This window comes from Ailuropoda melanoleuca, unplaced genomic scaffold, assembly GCF_002007445.2.
Source record: "Ailuropoda melanoleuca isolate Jingjing unplaced genomic scaffold, ASM200744v2 unplaced-scaffold8104, whole genome shotgun sequence".
NCBI classification, from domain to species: domain Eukaryota; kingdom Metazoa; phylum Chordata; class Mammalia; order Carnivora; family Ursidae; genus Ailuropoda; species Ailuropoda melanoleuca.
The window spans coordinates 1-16,873 of record NW_023253442.1 but is presented as its reverse complement, the minus strand read 5'-3'; the positions used below and the strand labels follow the sequence as shown (position 1 = coordinate 16,873).

Here is a 16,873-nt window from a genome sequence, read left to right as displayed (position 1 = left end):
CCCACTCCCCCTGCTTGTGTTCCCTCTCTCGCTGGCTGTCTCTATCTCTGTCAAATAAATAAATAAAATTTGAAAAAAATCTGTCCCAGGTTGAAGTTATATTTTAACAGGAGGACTCGAGCTAGTAGCAGAAGTGGAAGCACACTTCAGGCATTGGTGCGGGCACAGCTCTGAGTGTGCTCTAACCCGAGGGCATTAGCATAGATAAGGAATTCTTACCTGCTTGAAAGAAACTAAATGTTAGCAAACAAGGGCCACTATAATTCCCCCAGTGTGTAAGCTTTAGGGTTGGGTAAGGGTGGGTTGGTTCTGCAATGGAGTCCATGCAAACACTAACCTGGAATTCGGGTGGGGTCTGGGGATTGAAATTTTACAGGGCGATGTGGTAGGTCTGGAGCGGGGCGGGGGGAAGACTGAGGTGATGGTGACGGAAGGTGTGACTACAGTTGCCTACACGCTGGATGAGGGCCTGATCGAGTTTGGAACCGCCATTGATGACGGCAACTACACCCGGTGAGGGGCTGGCCTGATACCCGGTGAGGTGGTCGGAGAGTCTGGTTCTGAGGTGGGAGGACCTGGGATGGGCCGGACAGCTGGCCACATCACCCCCTGCCACATCACCAGTATTCCTCTGCATCCTGCCGACCCTGGACTCCTGCTTCCCTTCCTTCTCTCCTCAGGGCCACAGCCTTCTTGGAGACTCTGGAAATGACCCCAGAAACAGAGGCAATGTGGAAGACCTTGAGCAAACTGGCACTTGAGGCGCGGCAGCTGCACATCGCGGAGAGGTGAGGCAGACTGGAACTGAGGTGCCAGGCAGCTAGGAAGGATGGCCAGGGGGTATTTTGCCCGGGGGAGGGGCGCTCCTCCAGGTGCTAAGGTACCGCTCCCCTCCCCCTCATGCCAACAGATGTCTTAGAACACTTCCAGGTAGTTATTCCAAACGTTCTTCCACCCCAGGTTATAGGAGTATGTCTTGTCTTGTCTTTGGTTCCCCTTCTATTAAGTAGGTGCCCCTTCAGAGTTTTAACACCCATACCCTCCAATCCATGTGTTGATGTGTATTTCCCAGTGTGGTATATGAGTGTAGGTAGTAGGACAAACTTGGGACTCCAGACTCTGAGTTGTCTTGGCTCCATTTACCAGCTTGTATAACCTTAGGTTAAGGGAACCTTTCCAAGCCTTGTTTCTCAATGTCTTCTCTGTAAAATGGGGGTAATAATAGAATTCACCTCCCAGGGCAGTAATGAAGAACCATGTGGGGCAGTGAAGAAAGTGAGAATCTGTGCAAAGAGCAGATTCTAAGTGCTCAGTAAACATCACTGCTGCTCTTTTGTCCAGGCGTCAGTCCTCTTGGATCCCTTCTTTCCCACGTCCCCACAGCTAGACCCCCAGCCCGTCCTAGGGCCCTGACCCAGCGTCTTCAGAGTACATCCTGAAGCTCTTACTGTCCAGCTCTACTGTGTCCACCCTAGAACAGACCACACCTCTACCTGCACTGTCACAAGCCTCTTAGTCTCCCTGCCGCTGTTCTTACACACCCAACATCCGTTCATCCCATAATAGCTGAGATCATTTTTTAAACTGTAAATTAGAGTATGTCATATTTCTGCTCAGAACCTTCCAGTAGCTTACTGTTCTACTTAGTATAAGACCCATAGTCCTTGCCGTGTCCTAAGGCCCTACAGTATTTGGCGTCTGCTTCCTTCGGATACCGGGTAACTACCTGCTGTTAGTCTCCAGCCACGCTGGCGTCCTTTGGGCCCTTTGAGCATCTCAAACTCACTCCTGCCTTGGCACCTTACTCGCTGTATCCCCTCTGCGTGCAATAATTTTCCCCCATCTTGTGGGACTGACTTTTTCTCGTATTTAGGTCTTGGCTCAAATGTCAGCTCCTCAGACAGGCCTTCTCTGACTACCAGCTTCACTAATCCCCTCCGTTACTGTCCATATGTACGATCACACTATTTTATTTTACTTTTCATTCTCTGAAATGCCTTTTTACTTACTAATTATTCATTTCCACTAGAAAGTAAGTTCCCCTGAAAGCAAGGCCCTCACCTGTCTTATCCCCTTGTGTCTCTAGTGGCAAAAACGGTGCCTGGCACATAACCAATGCTCAGGATATATGTCCCGAGCCAGTGGATTTGGGATGGTTCTGTAGTAACACTGCTGTTACTGTGATTGCTTCCACACTATAGGTGCTTTTCTGCTTTGGGCCATGTAGCAAAAGCTCGATTCCTGCATGAGACCAATGAGATTGCAGATCAAGTGTCTCGGGAATATGCAAGTATTATCCTCCTGAATTATTCAGTCTCTCAAGCTGAGATTTCTCTTCACGCTCAGCCCCATGATCCTGGCTTTACAGCCATGGCTCGCGCGCTCCATTCTGCCCACCCCGCCTCCACCCTCCAGTCGGACCACTCTGGAACTGTTTGCCAGACCTCCTCCTCTAAGCCCCATGAAATCTTCCAGCGTTCCAATCTTTGAGCTTCCTCGTCTCTGTGGCCTTCCTGTCTAAGCTCATATAGACTGAATGGCTCCTGCAGCACCGACAGAATAACCAGAACCTTCTTCCTCCCCACAGGGTGGAGAAGGAACAGACTTTTATCAGGTCCGAGCACGCCTAGCCATGCTGGAGAAGAACTACAAGCTGGCTGAAATGATCTTCTTGGAACAGGTGATGGGAGCAGAGGGACCAAATAGAAGGAGGGGAACAGGGGGTGGGGAGGGGGAGTGAGGCCAACCGAGGGGAAGAGAGAGCAATGGGAGAGAGCTTTTAGAAAGGTTTATGCAGTTAACTTCCCCCCTTACTTCCTCCTCTTCGTTAGTCCTGACAGTCCCGTCTTTCATAAACTGTCTGCTGTCTCCCCCTGTACTCCAGAGCCTGACTTGGAGGCTCTTGCTCACACAGGCAGACCCAGGTTTGTGGGGCCTGAGGCTTACACAATTTGAGGAGCCCTCTTTTTAAGAAAAAAATGCCTTGGAAGGGGCCTACGCAAATAGAGTGCCCTGAGGCTTAAGCTTCTTTTACTTTCATCAGAAATCCACCACTGCTTGTGCATAAGTAAGGGTGAGACTTTCAGTCCACATGAGGACAGCCTGCTGATGCCTGATCCTCCTCTGTCTTGGTGTCTCTCTTTCCTCCGCCTGGGTTCCCCTAGAATGCTGTTGAGGAGGCCATGGACATGTACCAGGAGCTGCACCGCTGGGATGAGTGTATCGCAGTGGCTCAGGCCAAGGTACCACCAGTTCTGTCTTCTCCACGGTGCTCACAGCTCCGTTCCACCGATGTCGGAAACCTCCTCTTACCGAGGGGGCTCCAAAAACTGGAACAGGGTTGGGGCTGGGAGTTAGGACGCTGGTGCCCGGGAGGATTTCCATTGTTACAGTGGGATTGGAGAAGCTTGGAAGCAGCAGGGCAGGAAGAAGGGATGTGATTTCTCTTGCCTCTGTTGCGTGTCCAGGGGCACCCAGCCCTAGAGAAGCTGCGCCGGGGTTACTACCAGTGGCTGATGGACACACAGCAAGAGGAGCGAGCCGGTGAGCTACAGGAGAGCCAGGGGGATGGACAAGCGGCCGTCAGCCTCTACCTCAAAGCTGGGCTCCCTGCCAAAGCTGCTCGACTGGTGCTGGCCCGGGAGGAACTGCTAGCCAACACGGAGCTGGTAGAACACATCACCGCAGCCCTTATCAAGGGGGAGCTCTATGAAAGGGTATGGCTGGCTTCCCATTCCTGTCCCTCTTCTCCAGGACTCAGCGCCCCCTCCTACCCCCAAGAGTCCTGGAGTGCACAGCCCCCTGGGACTGGTGGCTGAGTCTCCTCCTTTGGGCGCTGATACTTGATTCTTTGTGTAGTAGGGCTATCGTTGTAGTCATGTGGTATGTGTCAACAGGCTGGTGATCTCTTCGAGAAGATTCGAAACCCACAGCGGGCCCTGGAGTGCTACTGTAAAGGCAACGCGTTCATGAAAGGTACTACCACCGACAGCCCAGCCTCCCCTGGTAGAGTCTTGCCCGAATAGTCCCCCCACACCTATTTTGTGCATCTGTTCAGGTTGACCAGCCCGGTTCCCCATTCCCCCACTTCTCACCTATTTTCCACACCCCATTTCCCTGTCTTACTTTTCCTGAGTCCCATCCCTGGAAGTCTTAGCGGAGTGCCCTCTCGGTCTCTGGCAGCGGTGGAGCTGGCTCGATTGGCATTCCCAGTGGAAGTGGTGAAACTGGAAGAGGCGTGGGGGGATCATCTGGTGCAGCAGAGGCAGCTTGATGCAGCCATTAATCACTACATCGAAGCCAGGTAGAGGAGTGCAGAGGGGATCGGGCAGGAGGTCCAAGGTGATGGGGCAAGTAAGGGCACCAAGGCCTACGAGAGAGATGGCAAGATGTAGATTGGAGTAGGCTCGAGGTGTCTCTGCCCCTCTGTCTGTCTGCCTCCTGCCTCATACATACGGATATCCTTCCCCACTCTGCCAGGTGCTCCATCAAGGCGATTGAAGCTGCCCTGGGCGCCCGCCAGTGGAAGAAAGCAATTTATATATTAGATCTCCAGGACCGGAACACCGCGTCCAAATACTATCCCCTCGTGGCCCAGCACTATGCCTCTCTGCAGGAGTATGAGGTGAGGAAAGTCCCTTCTGGAGCCGGAGGCACTGCAGTACAGGGTACCAAGAAGACAACCCAGGACAGGAAGTGAGGGCCACCTCACCAAACCCTTCTTTCTGGGTCCCGGCAGCACCAGCCACCCTGAGTGAGAAGAAAGCAGTTTACTTCCCTTATTTCATTCCAGCGTGACACAGACCCCTCTCCCAGATCTATAAAGCGGGTCTCCAGCTCTCTTCCCACGTAACTCCAGCAGAGCCCCAATATAGCCTTGCCTTGTGTTGCAGAAATGCAACATCCTTTTAAACTGCCATTGTGTTGTCCCCATTCTGGTTTGAGCTGGTGGGGTTTTTTTTGTTTTGGTTTTTTTTTTCCCAAAACAGTGGAAGATGTGAGACACCATAGCCCTCTTTTCTTCTCCGTTGCAGACTAATGGTCTCCCCTGCTCTCCTCCACCCCCACTGAGGTTTGTTCTTCCCCCTGCAGGCTGCTTTAACTCTTGCTCTCGGCCTTTTGTATCTACCTCTGTCAACCACAGATTGCTGAGAAGCTGTACCTGAAGGGAGACCGGACAAAGGATGCCATAGACATGTACACTCAGGCTGGCCGCTGGGAGCAAGCCCACAAGGTAGAGAGCGGGGTGGAGTTCTTCAGAGAATTCCACCTCTCTGGGGGCGTTGCCACTTTCCTTGGGCTTCTGATCTCCCCCCTTCACTGGGTTCCTTGAAAGCCGAGAAAGAGTACCAAGATAAAAAGGTCTGGAGAACTTTGATCCCTAGCCACAGGGAAAGGCAAGGATGAAGAGGCCCTTGTTCCCAAATCTGTAATTCTGAAGCAAGCAGAGGGCTTGGGAGCTGGGGAGTCCCAACTACCCCTCCCCAAGCTGTAGTCACAGTGGCGCCTTCGTTCCCTGCCTGCGCCCAGAACGGTGGGTACGGTGCGAGCATGGGAGGGGGAACGGATACCCCAGCACAGGGCATCTCTGGTCTTTCTGCCTGAGCACAATATAGTTCTGATTTTGCTCCTTACGGACTTGGAATTCCCTGGACTGACCAGGAAAGCAGCAGCACGCAAACTCCTGTGGTTGTTGGGAAGGTTCAGAGTTGCTGAGAAAACAGGTCTCCCCCGAGTCCCGCTTCCGGGCCGCCGTGCATGTCCCCCTGCTTCCCTCAGAAACTGGCTTGGGAGGCTACCCTGGCTGTGTGTGTCTGCGCAGCTGGCGATGAAGTGCATGAGACCAGAAGACGTGTCGGTGGTGTACATCACCCAGGCTCAGGAGATGGAGAAGCAGGGCAAGTACCGTGAGGCGGAAAGGTGAGCCACGGCCCCAGAGGAGGAGTGGAGGGAGATGAGGCATCAGGGCTGCCGGGAGGGTTGTATCTGAGGATATGTGCGGTCTGCCTAGAAGGCAGTGACGGCATCTCTCAGGAATGACTCTGGTGGCGGGAATCTGGGTCTAGGAGGCCCCGGATGTATCTCCCATCCCCAGGCTCTATGTGACGGTGGAAGAGCCTGATCTTGCCATCACCATGTTCAAAAAGCACAAGCTATATGATGATATGATCCGCCTGGTAGGGAAGCACCACCCAGATCTCCTCAGTGACACACACCTACACCTGGGCAAGGTGAGCCCTTCTCCTGTCTCAGCCGTCTCTTCCCCAAACAGGCTCCATGTCCCCCTCTCTCCATCCTGACCCACCCTTCCCCAGGAGCTGGAGGCTGAAGGCCGACTGCAGGAGGCTGAGTATCACTACCTCAAGGCTCAGGAGTGGAAGGCGACAGTGAACATGTACCGGTCCAGTGGGCTTTGGGAGGAGGCCTACCGGGTAAGGAGTCCAGGTCACACCGGGGATACGTCCGTCCCTCTTTCTCACTCTCAAGTGACTCATTCTGAACTGGTTGTGGGTATCTTTGAAAAATGTCCACACCGATGGGCAAAATTTCACATACAATATGAAGGGTTTCTGAACTACCTGAGGTCCATCCTTGGGCCCTAAGCTGGTTAACAGACCCCGACACTTAGCCCTCTCCCTGTTCTAGTAGAAGGATCTGACCCTTGTCAAAGCCGAAGTCAGGTCAGACGGGAGAAGGGAGCAGCCATGTGCCCCTGTGTGAGAGGATTGCCAAATGGCTTTGCTTCACAGGTGGCCAAGGCTCACGGGGGAGCCAACGCCCACAAACACGTGGCCTATCTGTGGGCGAAGAGCCTGGGAGGAGAGTCTGCAGTTAGACTGCTTAATAAGCTGGGACTCCTGGAAGCTGCCATTGACCACGCTGCTGACAACTGGTGAGGCCCTAAGGCTTCTCTCCACTGGCCCCGTGACAGACAGAGCCTCTATATAGACAAGGAAAATTGCTGTATAGCTGAGAAGTGTTTCTAAAAACTGAGACAAGAGTGAAGAAATCCTTGGAAGAACTTGATGGAGAGGCAAGAATGAATCAGTAGCTCTGCCCCTATTCTGCTCAGAACAGTGTTTAATGTTTAGCTGTTCTAAGGAAAAGATGGATAGAGATCAGCTTTTTTTCTTCTTTTTTTAAAAGACCTTCTTTTGAAGTCATCTCTGTACCCAGCTTGGGGCTTGAACTCACAACCCTGAGATCAAGAGTCACTCACTCTACCTACTGAGCCAGCCAGGTGCCCCAGAGAGAACAGCTTTTAAAGCTAAGGTGCACTAAGCCTGCAACTTCTGAGTAATGGAAGTGTGATGCTGTTAAATGCAAAACGAGCTTTTCTTCAGCAAATGTTACAAAGACCAGTAATAACCCTGCATCGAGTCAGATTGCTGAGGGCAGTCTTACTGGTTTTGAGAGACCGTTTTTCTGCTAGTGTAGATGGGGCTCAGGAGGAGGTGGTGGAGAACCGGGAACCCTTGCTCCCCAGGCCGAGTAGTGCTGTGAGGCTCACTGCGGACCCCGGCCTCGTGCCCATCCCACTCCTTCACATCCACTGGTCGCAGGAAGCACAGGCTTTCCCCAGTGTCCCCAATCCCCGTCTTCCTTTACATGTCTGTGTGCTTCTGTGTCACTTCATATGGTTTGTCTTCTTAATCTGTCCTTTTTCCTCCCTGTCTTTGCCCTTTCTGTTTTCTCTTGCCCTGTTTCTCCTCGTCTTATAAAACGAAAGCACTGAGTAGGCAGACCTTATCTACACCTTCCATTTCAGCTCGTTTGAATTTGCTTTTGAACTCTCTCGGCTGGCCCTCAAGCACAAAACCCCTGAGATTCATCTCCGATACGCCATGTACCTGGAGGATGAGGTACGGATGTGATCCTTCTCCATTGCTTTTGACCTTGACCTCCTCTAGGCTCATGGCTGTCATGATGGCAGTCTGATGCTTATTGTGTGCAGCTGCCCTTCTGTCCCCATAGGGTAAATTTGAAGAGGCTGAAGCTGAATTCATCAGGGCTGGTAAACCCAAGGAAGCAGTCCTCATGTGAGTTACCTATAAATTCCTTACTCCCGTCCTCCCAAGCACAGCCCCAGGACGTGGCATGGTCACCTTCACCTGCACCTAGTACCAATCAATCTACCTCCTCTGACATGGCTGTTTGCCTCCCACTGTTGAGGCCTCAGTCTTGTACTTAGCATCTCCTGTGTCCTCATCTGAGAGCAGGTTTGTCCATAACCAGGATTGGGAGGCAGCTCAGCGTGTGGCCGAGGCCCACGATCCTGACAGCGTTGCCGAGGTCCTCGTGGGGCAGGCCCGGGGGGCCTTGGAGGAGAAGGACTTTCAGAAAGCAGAAGGGCTGCTGCTTCGGGCCCAGAGACCGGGCCTGGCCCTCAACTATTATAAGGTAGGGCACTGGATTCAGGGCCATGAGGGGAGGGTGAGAGGGTATGAGAACCCACAGAGCACTACACTAACCCCTGCTCCTGGGAAAGATCCAGGGAGTTAGCACTGGGGAGGAGGAAGGAGGCAAGAAGCAGAAGGGAGGTCCAAGGACCTAGGGATCAGTGGCCCATAGTACATAGCACCTGCGTGGCAGTGGGAAGCTGTCATGCCTGCCTCTGCCTTCCTCATACCTGGAAATCTGAGCAGGAGGCTGGATTATGGAGTGATGCGCTGCGGATCTGCAAGGACTATGTCCCGGGCCAGCTGGAGGCTCTGCAGGAAGAGTACGAGCGGGAGGCTACCAAGAAGGGGGCCAGGTATGAAGCCAGGAGGCAGCGAGTGTCGGCAGGGCTGGAGGGTGGGTCACAAGTATGCACAGGATAGGCCATGCTGCCCATCCTGTTCCTGGTCACGTGTGCGCTCATCTTCAGGGGCATGGAGGGACTAGTGGACCAAGCTCGACAGTGGGAGCAGGCTGGAGAGTACAGCCGTGCAGTCGACTGCTACCTCAAGGTGCGGGACTCAGGCAGCAGCAGCCTGGTGGAAAAGTGCTGGATGAAGGTGAGGCCTACTACACCCTTCCTGGCCCTCCACTTCCCGGACCGCCCTCACACCCAGCATTCCTCCTCAGACATTCCTTTTTCCTCCTGTGCCTCTCGTTTTCACTCAGGCAGCAGGTATCTGCTGAGTGCTTGCTAGATGCTAGAGCCAGAATCTCTGAAGGCTTTGATAAAAGGGGATCTAAGGCAGAACCCTAACAGCCAGAAATTGGAAGTTAGGCCAGTGTGGCTCAACTAATTGTGTATCTCAGTGAAAACTAAAGGATGTGATTTGAGGTGGAGTTCAGAGAAGGGTGAGATCTCTGTGGGCTGGAGGGGTCAGGGAGGCTTTGTGAAGGAGGAGGTAGACTTGGGACCAGAGCTGGATGGACAAATCCAGAGCCCACAGCTGGGGCCACATGGAGCCCATGAAGAAAGCAGAGGCTCCTCCTCTACGCAGGAGCTCCTAAAAAGAAGCATCTAGCAGATTAGCCAAGCCAGTGTTTCATCAGTTCCTTAACATACATATAATCACATTTTAGTATCTTAGAAATTGGGTTGCATGTAAAGTTTTAAATGATGTATCTGGGGCACCTGGGTGATGACGCAGTCGGTTAAACGTCTGACTCTTGATTTCGGCTCGGGTCCTGATCTCAAGGTCGTGAGATCAAGTTCCGCATTAGGCTCCGTGCTCGGCATGGAATCTGCTTGGGATTCTCTCCCCTTCTCCCTCTGCCCCTCCCAACTCGCGCTCTCTCTCTCTTTGAAAAAAATAATAATAATAAATAAATAAGGCATCTTTGATTCAGAGAAATACGGTATTAGGAGTTGTGAGGGGGAGGGAGATTGATCAGCTCCCTAAATAAAATGTTGGTGCAGTGATGCCCCTGCAGAATTCCCCTCGGGTTTCAGAGGCCTTGTAATTCAGTAGAGCCCTAGTAGCTGGGGGAAGGAAGCAGAAAGAAGGACTGATGGTTATGCAAATTTAGCAAATTTAATCAGCAAGTGTTTATGACGCATCTGCTGTGTTTTACTCTGGAGCATGGTTTATTGAGTCTGTCCAGGACTATACCTTCTTCAGATTAGTCAACTTCCCAGATGGGGCACTTTAAGCTGTGAAGGGTTTGGCAGGTCAAGAAAGTGAGGCAAGAATAGGTGGGGGAGAGACCAGGAGGATTTAGCATAGACTGTAGCTAAAATGGACCATGTATGTGGAAATTAAAATCCAGTGAGGATGTCAACATCACAGTGGAAAGAGTAAATTTGTAGAATGCTCAGGTTTGTAGAATTACTGAGTTTTAGGGTTGGAAGGTGTCTCCGAGGTCATCTAGACCAGCACTGTACAATAGAAATAGACTGCAAATCACAAAGTTAGGTCACACATGTAAGTTTAAAAATTTCCTGGTAACTGCATTCAAATAAGTAGAAAGAAACACAAGAAAATAATTATATTTTACCTAATCAAATATATCAAAACTCATTTCAACATGTAATCAACATTTTATTGGTTGATTTTTTTTAAAGATTTTATCTGAGCAAGAGTGAGAGAGCACACACATGCACTCACAAGTGGAGGGAGGGGAAGCACAGAGGAAGAGGGAGGAGCAGACTCCCCACTGAGCACTGACTGGGGAGGGGGGCTCAGGGCTGGATCCCAGGATCCTACGATCAGGACCTGAGCCAAAGGCAGATGCTTAACTGACTGAGCCACCCAGATGCCCCTTATTGATTGATTGTTATTGATACTACTTATTTCTCAATTTATTGAGATATTTTACATTCCTTCTTTTGTACTAAGTCTGTGAAACCCAGTGTGTATTTAAGCTGAGAGCACATCTCAGCTGGGACTAGCTGCATGTGATTGGTGGCTTCTGTTCTGGATGGTACAAATCTAGACCAAACGTCACTCTTACAGGTGAAGAAACAGGTGCAGAAACGCCCAACACAAATAGCTGCAGAATGCCTTCTTTCTCTACATCACACTACCAAGATTCTGTCTGTGACAAAGAACTTGAGCAACCAGTTTGTCCGAGGGGGGCAGGACCAAACACAATGACCTCAGACAGCAGAGCAAGTGTCTGACAGAAGAGCTGAGAGGAATGGATAGGCCCACCGATGGTCATTTCAAGGCTCTGAGGGACCACGAGGCAGGCCTTGCCCAGGAGGGTAGAAAGTGAAGGAGAGTGCAAGAGAGAAAGTTGGCAACTGAAGGGAAAAAACAGACAAGGCTGAGGACGTGCAGTGGTATGTGTGTCTCCTACCCATTGTCATCTTCTGTTCCGCCACTCAGGCAGCTGAACTCGCCATCAAGTTTCTGCCTCCCCAACGCAGTCTGGAAGTAGTTCGGGCTGTGGGACCCCAGCTGATTGGAATTGGAAAGCACAATGCAGTAAGTAGAGTGCTGGGACTGCAAAGAAATAGATTCCATGGAGAGGGGTGGAACAGTGCCATCTACACCCAGGAGGGCATGTGAGGTGGGCTTCCTGGCAGGTGTGACCAGGAGTTAGTTCTTTGGTAATAGGGGAGAGATGGTCTCCAGGCTCTGATTTCCCGCTGTGCAGGCTGCAGAGCTCTACCTGAACCTGGATCTAGTCAAGGAAGCCATCGATGCTTTCATTGAGGGTGAGGAGTGGAACAAGGCTAAGCGTGTGGCCAAGGAATTAGATCCCCGGTAAGCTCCTGACCCCTTCTCTCCAGGAAATTCTCTTACTTCCTTCTATAAAGAGAAGGAGGAAGTTCTCAGGAGAAAGTTGTGCATCCCGGGACAGTGCAGTGCTAAATCTCTGCACATCTTCACAGGTATGAAGACTACGTGGACCAGCATTATAAAGAGTTCCTCAAGAACCAGGGCAAAGTGGACTCGGTGAGACTTGCAGAGTTAGCAAGAGGCAGAACGCATGGAGCCTCAAGGGATTCTCCCTCCTCTCCCCGCTCATATCATCTCTGTCCTAACTCTGTCTTTTCCACTGACCCATAGCTGGTGGGTGTGGATGTGGTGGCTGCTTTGGACCTGTATGTGGAGCAGGGCCAGTGGGACAAGTGCATTGAAACGGCTACCAAGCAGGTACTGACTGCTCTCTTCCTCCCATCCTAGCTCCTTTGGACATTTTCCCTTGGCTCCCCTTTGCCCCAGAGCTGTATCTCTCTTACTTCCTCCAAAGCCCAATCCCAGAGATCCCTCACCAGCATAAGAGATCAGTTTTCCACCCTTTTGAAACTGGAGTCAGAGGCCTAGCTGGGCCTGACTTGCATTGGCCTTTGCCTCCTAAACAAATCCATGGCCTCAAGTTACCACCCCACCCTCACTGCCTGGTCTTACTGATCCCAACCTCCCCATGCTTTTCCTCCATCCCTGGGACAGAACTACAAGATTCTGCACAAGTATGTGGCTTTGTATGCGACTCACCTGATCCGAGAGGGTGGCTACGGCCAAGCACTAGCCCTGTATGTGCAGCACGGAGCCCCTGCTAACCCACAGGTACCCGCTTGCTCCTTGGGGTGACTGTTTCCCAAGGAAATTCTTACCTTCTACTCAAGAACCACCCATCCCCTCAGCAACTGTCTTCTCAAAAGATCCTTTTAGAGAGCGTCATGCCCAGAGACCCCCACCAGCGTCTTCTGAAATGTACAGCCTCTCAAGATTTACCATTTGAGGAAACATGCAGCAACCTCCCCCTGCTCTTAGCTAACACAGGGCACGGTCTTTCAGAGATGAATCCTGCTCACACTTCTAGGGCCTTACTAACCTTCTTCAGAGACTAAACACTATCTGAGCACCCCAGCTCCCTGGAGATCACCCATTAATGCTGTGACTGCATTTGCATTCGCACAGCTGTCCACACGCAGACCACCAACTGTAAGAAAGTTATTTTCTTACTCTTCTTTCTCTTCCTGAAAATGATCAACACTTTCTCCATCATTGTCCCCTAGCTCCTCCACACTCATGCTTACAGCCTGTTTCCTCTTTGGCCCCACATACACTCTCTCTTCTAGTTACCTCTTCTCACTCAGCTCTCCTTTCCCCACTACCCCTAGAACTTCAACATCTACAAAAGGATCTTCACGGACATGGTGAGCTCACCCGGGACCAATAGTGCTGAGGCCTATCACAACTGGGCTGATCTTCGGGACGTGCTCTTTAACTTGGTGAGGAAGTCGGGTCCATGACAGAGTGACAGGGCTACCCCACCTGTCCCTGTCCTCCTGTCTTCAGGCACATAAACATTTACCTTCAGACAGGTTGCACCTTTGTCCAGATGGCCATGAGCTCTCGGGCACTCCTCCAATCCCTGACCCACGCTGTGCTCTTTTCCTGCTCTAGTGTGAAAACCTGGTGAGGTCCAGTGAGGCAAACTCTCCAGCCCATGAGGAGTTTGAGACGATGCTGCTGATTGCTCATTACTATGCCACTCGCTCGGCCGCCCAGAGTGTCAAACAGCTGGTGAGATGTGGGGGAGGAGCATTCAGCCTTAGGACACGTCTTCCAATGTATGAAGTTGAATGAATTCAAGTTCGATTCTCAAGCTTGATCCACTTCTTTCCTAGCCTCTCTTCTATTAGACAAATCTTTAACCCTCCCTGAGGTGGTTTTCTTCCTGGACTCCTCCACTGACCTTCTTAGGGCCCTCTGCCCACATAGCTCCAGCCTCATTATACTTAAACATTCAAATCCCACAACTTCTGTATTCATCTCTTACAATATACACACCCCTTTGGCTTATTTGTGATTGCATATTGTAACTTTACTGTGTGTACTTGAATGATAGAAATAATCTAGGCCTCGTTCTCTTGTGCAAATGAAAAAGATTAGCTAAGACCTACAGCTGCTTGAGATCCAGAGTGACGTAATACGGATTACTGGTTTTCTGGTTCTGTGGCTGCCTGAGTTATAAAATCACTGGTCTGGTAGCTCAGTCGCTAGTGCCAGGATCATAATGCTTTGACTTTAACCTATAGGAAACTGTGGCTGCCAGGCTTTCTGTTTCGCTCTTACGCCACACCCAGCTCCTGCCTGCAGACAAGGCCTTCTATGAAGCAGGCACTGCTGCCAAGGTGAGCTGGGACAAGGAAGGGTGTGGCCAAGGACATAGGGAAATCAAAAGTTGGAAGGCAGAATATCCTGTCTGCTCAGGTGGAGCAAAGCCGAGTGGGGCTGATGTCATAGATACCGTTTCCACTGTCTTCCGGGGCTGATATTATGGAGGACACCATTTTCATGTGTCTTCCTGGATTCTTCCCCCTGCATCCTGGAAAAGCAGCATCCAAGCCCAGCTGCTCACTCCCACTTGCAACTTTTCTCTGTTGCAGGCAGTTGGCTGGGAGAACATGGCATTCATCTTCCTCAACCGCTTTTTGGATCTGACTGATGTAAGTAGAGAAGTTGTGCCCAGAGGGTGGGAGTTTTGCCTGTCACGAGCTGTGTCTATCTCATGGCTGCCCACTCTGCCGCAGGCAATTGAAGAAGGGACTCTGGATGCCCTTGACCACTCTGACTTTCAGGATACAGACATTCCCTTTGAGGTGCCACTCCCAGCCAAGCAGCACGTACCGGTAAGAGCACAAGATTGGAGAAGGGGGAAGGCCTCACCAGTGTGAGGGCGTTGTGAATGGAGAACACTTTATCACGGTCCTCCTAACCTTTGTAATGGGAATCAGCTGGCAACATCTTTGGAAGGGCCTCAGCCCTCACTATTCCTTCAGTGAAAGTAGAAGCAGAGAAAAAAGAAAACTAAGCTGGTGACCATGAACCCCACCCAAGGAAGATCACGTATGGGTAAAAGACGATGCACAGGATGACAGTTTAGTAAGCCTCCCAACTCACCACCTTCCACTCGCCCTGCCCTGCGTGAAGCTGTTGCTCCTTCTGTCCTTCCCAGGAGGCTCAGAGGGAAGAGGTTCGAGACTGGGTACTCACAGTCTCAATGGACCAGCGGCTGGAGCAAGTTCTGCCTCGGGATGAGCGCGGTGCCTACGAAGCTTCCCTGGTGGCAGCGAGCACTGGAGTTCGGGCACTGCCCTGCCTCATTACAGGTGCAGAACCCTACAGCACCCCACATTCTGTGGTGGGTGGAAAGGAAGGGAAAACAGCAGGATCAAGGGAGTATTTTACTCCGAAATTGCTCTCGGTTTTTCCCCTTCAAATGTTCATCTTTTTTTCTTCCCCCACAGGATACCCCATTCTGAGGAACAAAATTGAATTTAAGCGGCCAGGGAAGGCAGCTAATAAGGACAACTGGAATAAGTTCCTTATGGCTATCAAGGTTAGAGAGGGAGACTTGGAGGGTGGGGGCAGGGAGAGCAGCACTGAAGGGAAATAAGAAACCACTAGAAAGGTGGGTGGGATGTCAAGAAGGCAGGTGCAGGCCCTGAACTCTGCTCTCCCTACTAGGATGGGGTTGATTTTCTTTAGAGAAGGAATGCTTTTCCTTAGCACTGACTTCCTCTCTTGTTCTTCTGTTTGTCCACAGACTTCCCACAGTCCAGTGTGCCAGGATGTGCTGAAATTCATTAGTCAGTGGTGTGGAGGGCTACCTAGCACCAGCTTTTCCTTTCAGTAACTGGCAGGGCTCAGGGAAGAGTTACTGGATTCCCTCCCTCATTAAAGTCTTATAGGTAATGGAGACCAGTGTTCTTTTGATCAAAGTCATCCCCAACATCAGCCTAGTGCCCTTTTCCCCCCCAAAAGGAATCCTCATCAAGAAGAAGAAAGGAATTCTTTTATTACAACTGTTTATGTCATCTTGGGGTTTATGTCACCGCTGTGGACTGAGCCTCTGGATCAGCACCTGCTCCACAGAAGGGAGAACGTGGGTCAGAGGGCAAGCAGCACAGCAAACGACTTGACGCAGTCCTAAGAGTGGTTCCCTGCCTCCACCCTTTCCCAGGCCCCAGTCCTCACAGATTACCTGTCCTCAGCCCAGCTTTTCTGTGATGCGTGCATTTCTTGATTCTGATCCAGTAGCTGCTCGTTTTCCTGTCTTTTACACTTAGGAAGTTCAACCTCTGTCAGTTCCTCTAGCTGTAGGGGAGGATGGAGTTAGTACTCCTGCCCTGAATTATACAGTTCAGCCCCCTCTTCAACACAGCCAGCCCGTGCTGAATGAGCCCTTCCTATTCATGTTCCTTACCTGCTCCTGAAGCCCTTCCTTCCTGCAGGGCCCAACCCCACGCAGGCTGAGTGCAGCCACACAGCAGTAACCAGACAGAGCAGCCTCCGCTGCAGACATGAGCAAGGAAGGGATCCAGAGAGCCAAGGCTGTATCCTAAAAGGTGAAGAGGGAAGGTGGGGTAATGAGAGGGAGCAGGACAGGAGTGGCAAGTAGGGGTGGCTGAAAGGGCAGGGCCAAGGCCCTGTAGACTGCAAAAAGGCCGAGAAGTGCGCACACTCACATAGATTCTTGTGGGGTCAAACGGGCAGTCAACCCGTCCAGGCCCCTGGTCCAGCGGTAGTAAAGGATCTAGCAGTCCTGGATGGCAGTCAGCAATAAGGCGGCGGCCACCGTTGGCCACAGTGAGTGACACAGCAAGGAGGAGGCCCAGGGAGCAGGCGGCAGACAAGAGCAAGTTCACCAAAGCTACTGCCAGCAGGGCCCAGTGCTGGCGGGGACAGAAAGTCAGGGTGAGCAGCTGCGCGCGCGCGGCTGACTATCCCACTGATGAGACACCTTGGTTTCTCTAGTTGAGGCTCCTCCTCCCACTTAAAGATGAAGCTGAGTCAGGTCCTCATTTCCCTGACTCCAGGCCTCAAAGCTCCAGAAATCCCCTCTCACCAGTCGTGGACGCAGAAGGTTCCTGGATGCCAAGAGGGCCACAAGTCCCACGGAAACACTCTGGAAGACACAAAGCCTGAAACCCGCGCCGCTCTACGTCCCGCCTCCCCTCCCCCCCGCCCGCGGC

At 51.7% G+C, this 16,873-nt stretch overlaps 2 protein-coding genes across 2 annotated transcripts; one reads left to right on the top strand and one right to left on the bottom strand.

Moving 5' to 3' along the window:
* Positions 1-47: 47 nt before the first annotated feature.
* Positions 48-15,597, top strand: LOC117800802 (intraflagellar transport protein 172 homolog). Its single transcript, XM_034653363.1, has 32 exons — positions 48-513; positions 681-788; positions 2,202-2,286; positions 2,588-2,680; positions 3,165-3,242; positions 3,468-3,716; positions 3,897-3,975; positions 4,183-4,303; positions 4,480-4,624; positions 5,144-5,233; positions 5,822-5,919; positions 6,095-6,230; positions 6,315-6,431; positions 6,750-6,892; positions 7,769-7,862; positions 7,975-8,039; positions 8,220-8,400; positions 8,646-8,755; positions 8,870-8,999; positions 11,268-11,366; positions 11,539-11,648; positions 11,777-11,840; positions 11,955-12,041; positions 12,339-12,455; positions 13,013-13,123; positions 13,299-13,418; positions 13,934-14,029; positions 14,285-14,344; positions 14,429-14,527; positions 14,854-15,007; positions 15,146-15,237; positions 15,445-15,597. The coding sequence occupies exons 1-32, from the start codon at positions 422-424 to the stop codon at positions 15,532-15,534; spliced, it is 3,513 nt and encodes a 1,170-aa protein (XP_034509254.1). The 5' UTR covers positions 48-421; the 3' UTR covers positions 15,535-15,597.
* Positions 15,598-15,676: 79 nt separating this feature from the next.
* LOC100475859 (keratinocyte-associated protein 3) lies at positions 15,677-16,839 on the bottom strand (the record flags this gene model as incomplete). The annotated part of the gene is made up of 5 exons (XM_019808697.2): positions 15,677-15,762; positions 15,883-15,995; positions 16,105-16,239; positions 16,367-16,573; positions 16,747-16,839. Coding segments are annotated over 5 exons (555 nt in total), but the record flags the coding sequence as incomplete, so codon positions are not given.
* Between the last annotated feature and the right edge of the window lie 34 nt (positions 16,840-16,873).

What these genes read in the sequence shown, in the direction of transcription:
- LOC117800802 (XM_034653363.1), top strand. Translation starts at nt 422, where the DNA reads ATGGTGACGGAAGGTGTGACTACAGTTGCCTACACGCTGGATGAGGGC. An exon ending in CAGCTGCACATCGCGGAGAG is followed by an intron (nt 789 to 2,201) that starts GTGAGGCAGACT and finishes TCCACACTATAG; the next exon opens with GTGCTTTTCTGCTTTGGGCC. An exon ending in GGGACGTGCTCTTTAACTTG is followed by an intron (nt 13,124 to 13,298) that starts GTGAGGAAGTCG and finishes TTCCTGCTCTAG; the next exon opens with TGTGAAAACCTGGTGAGGTC.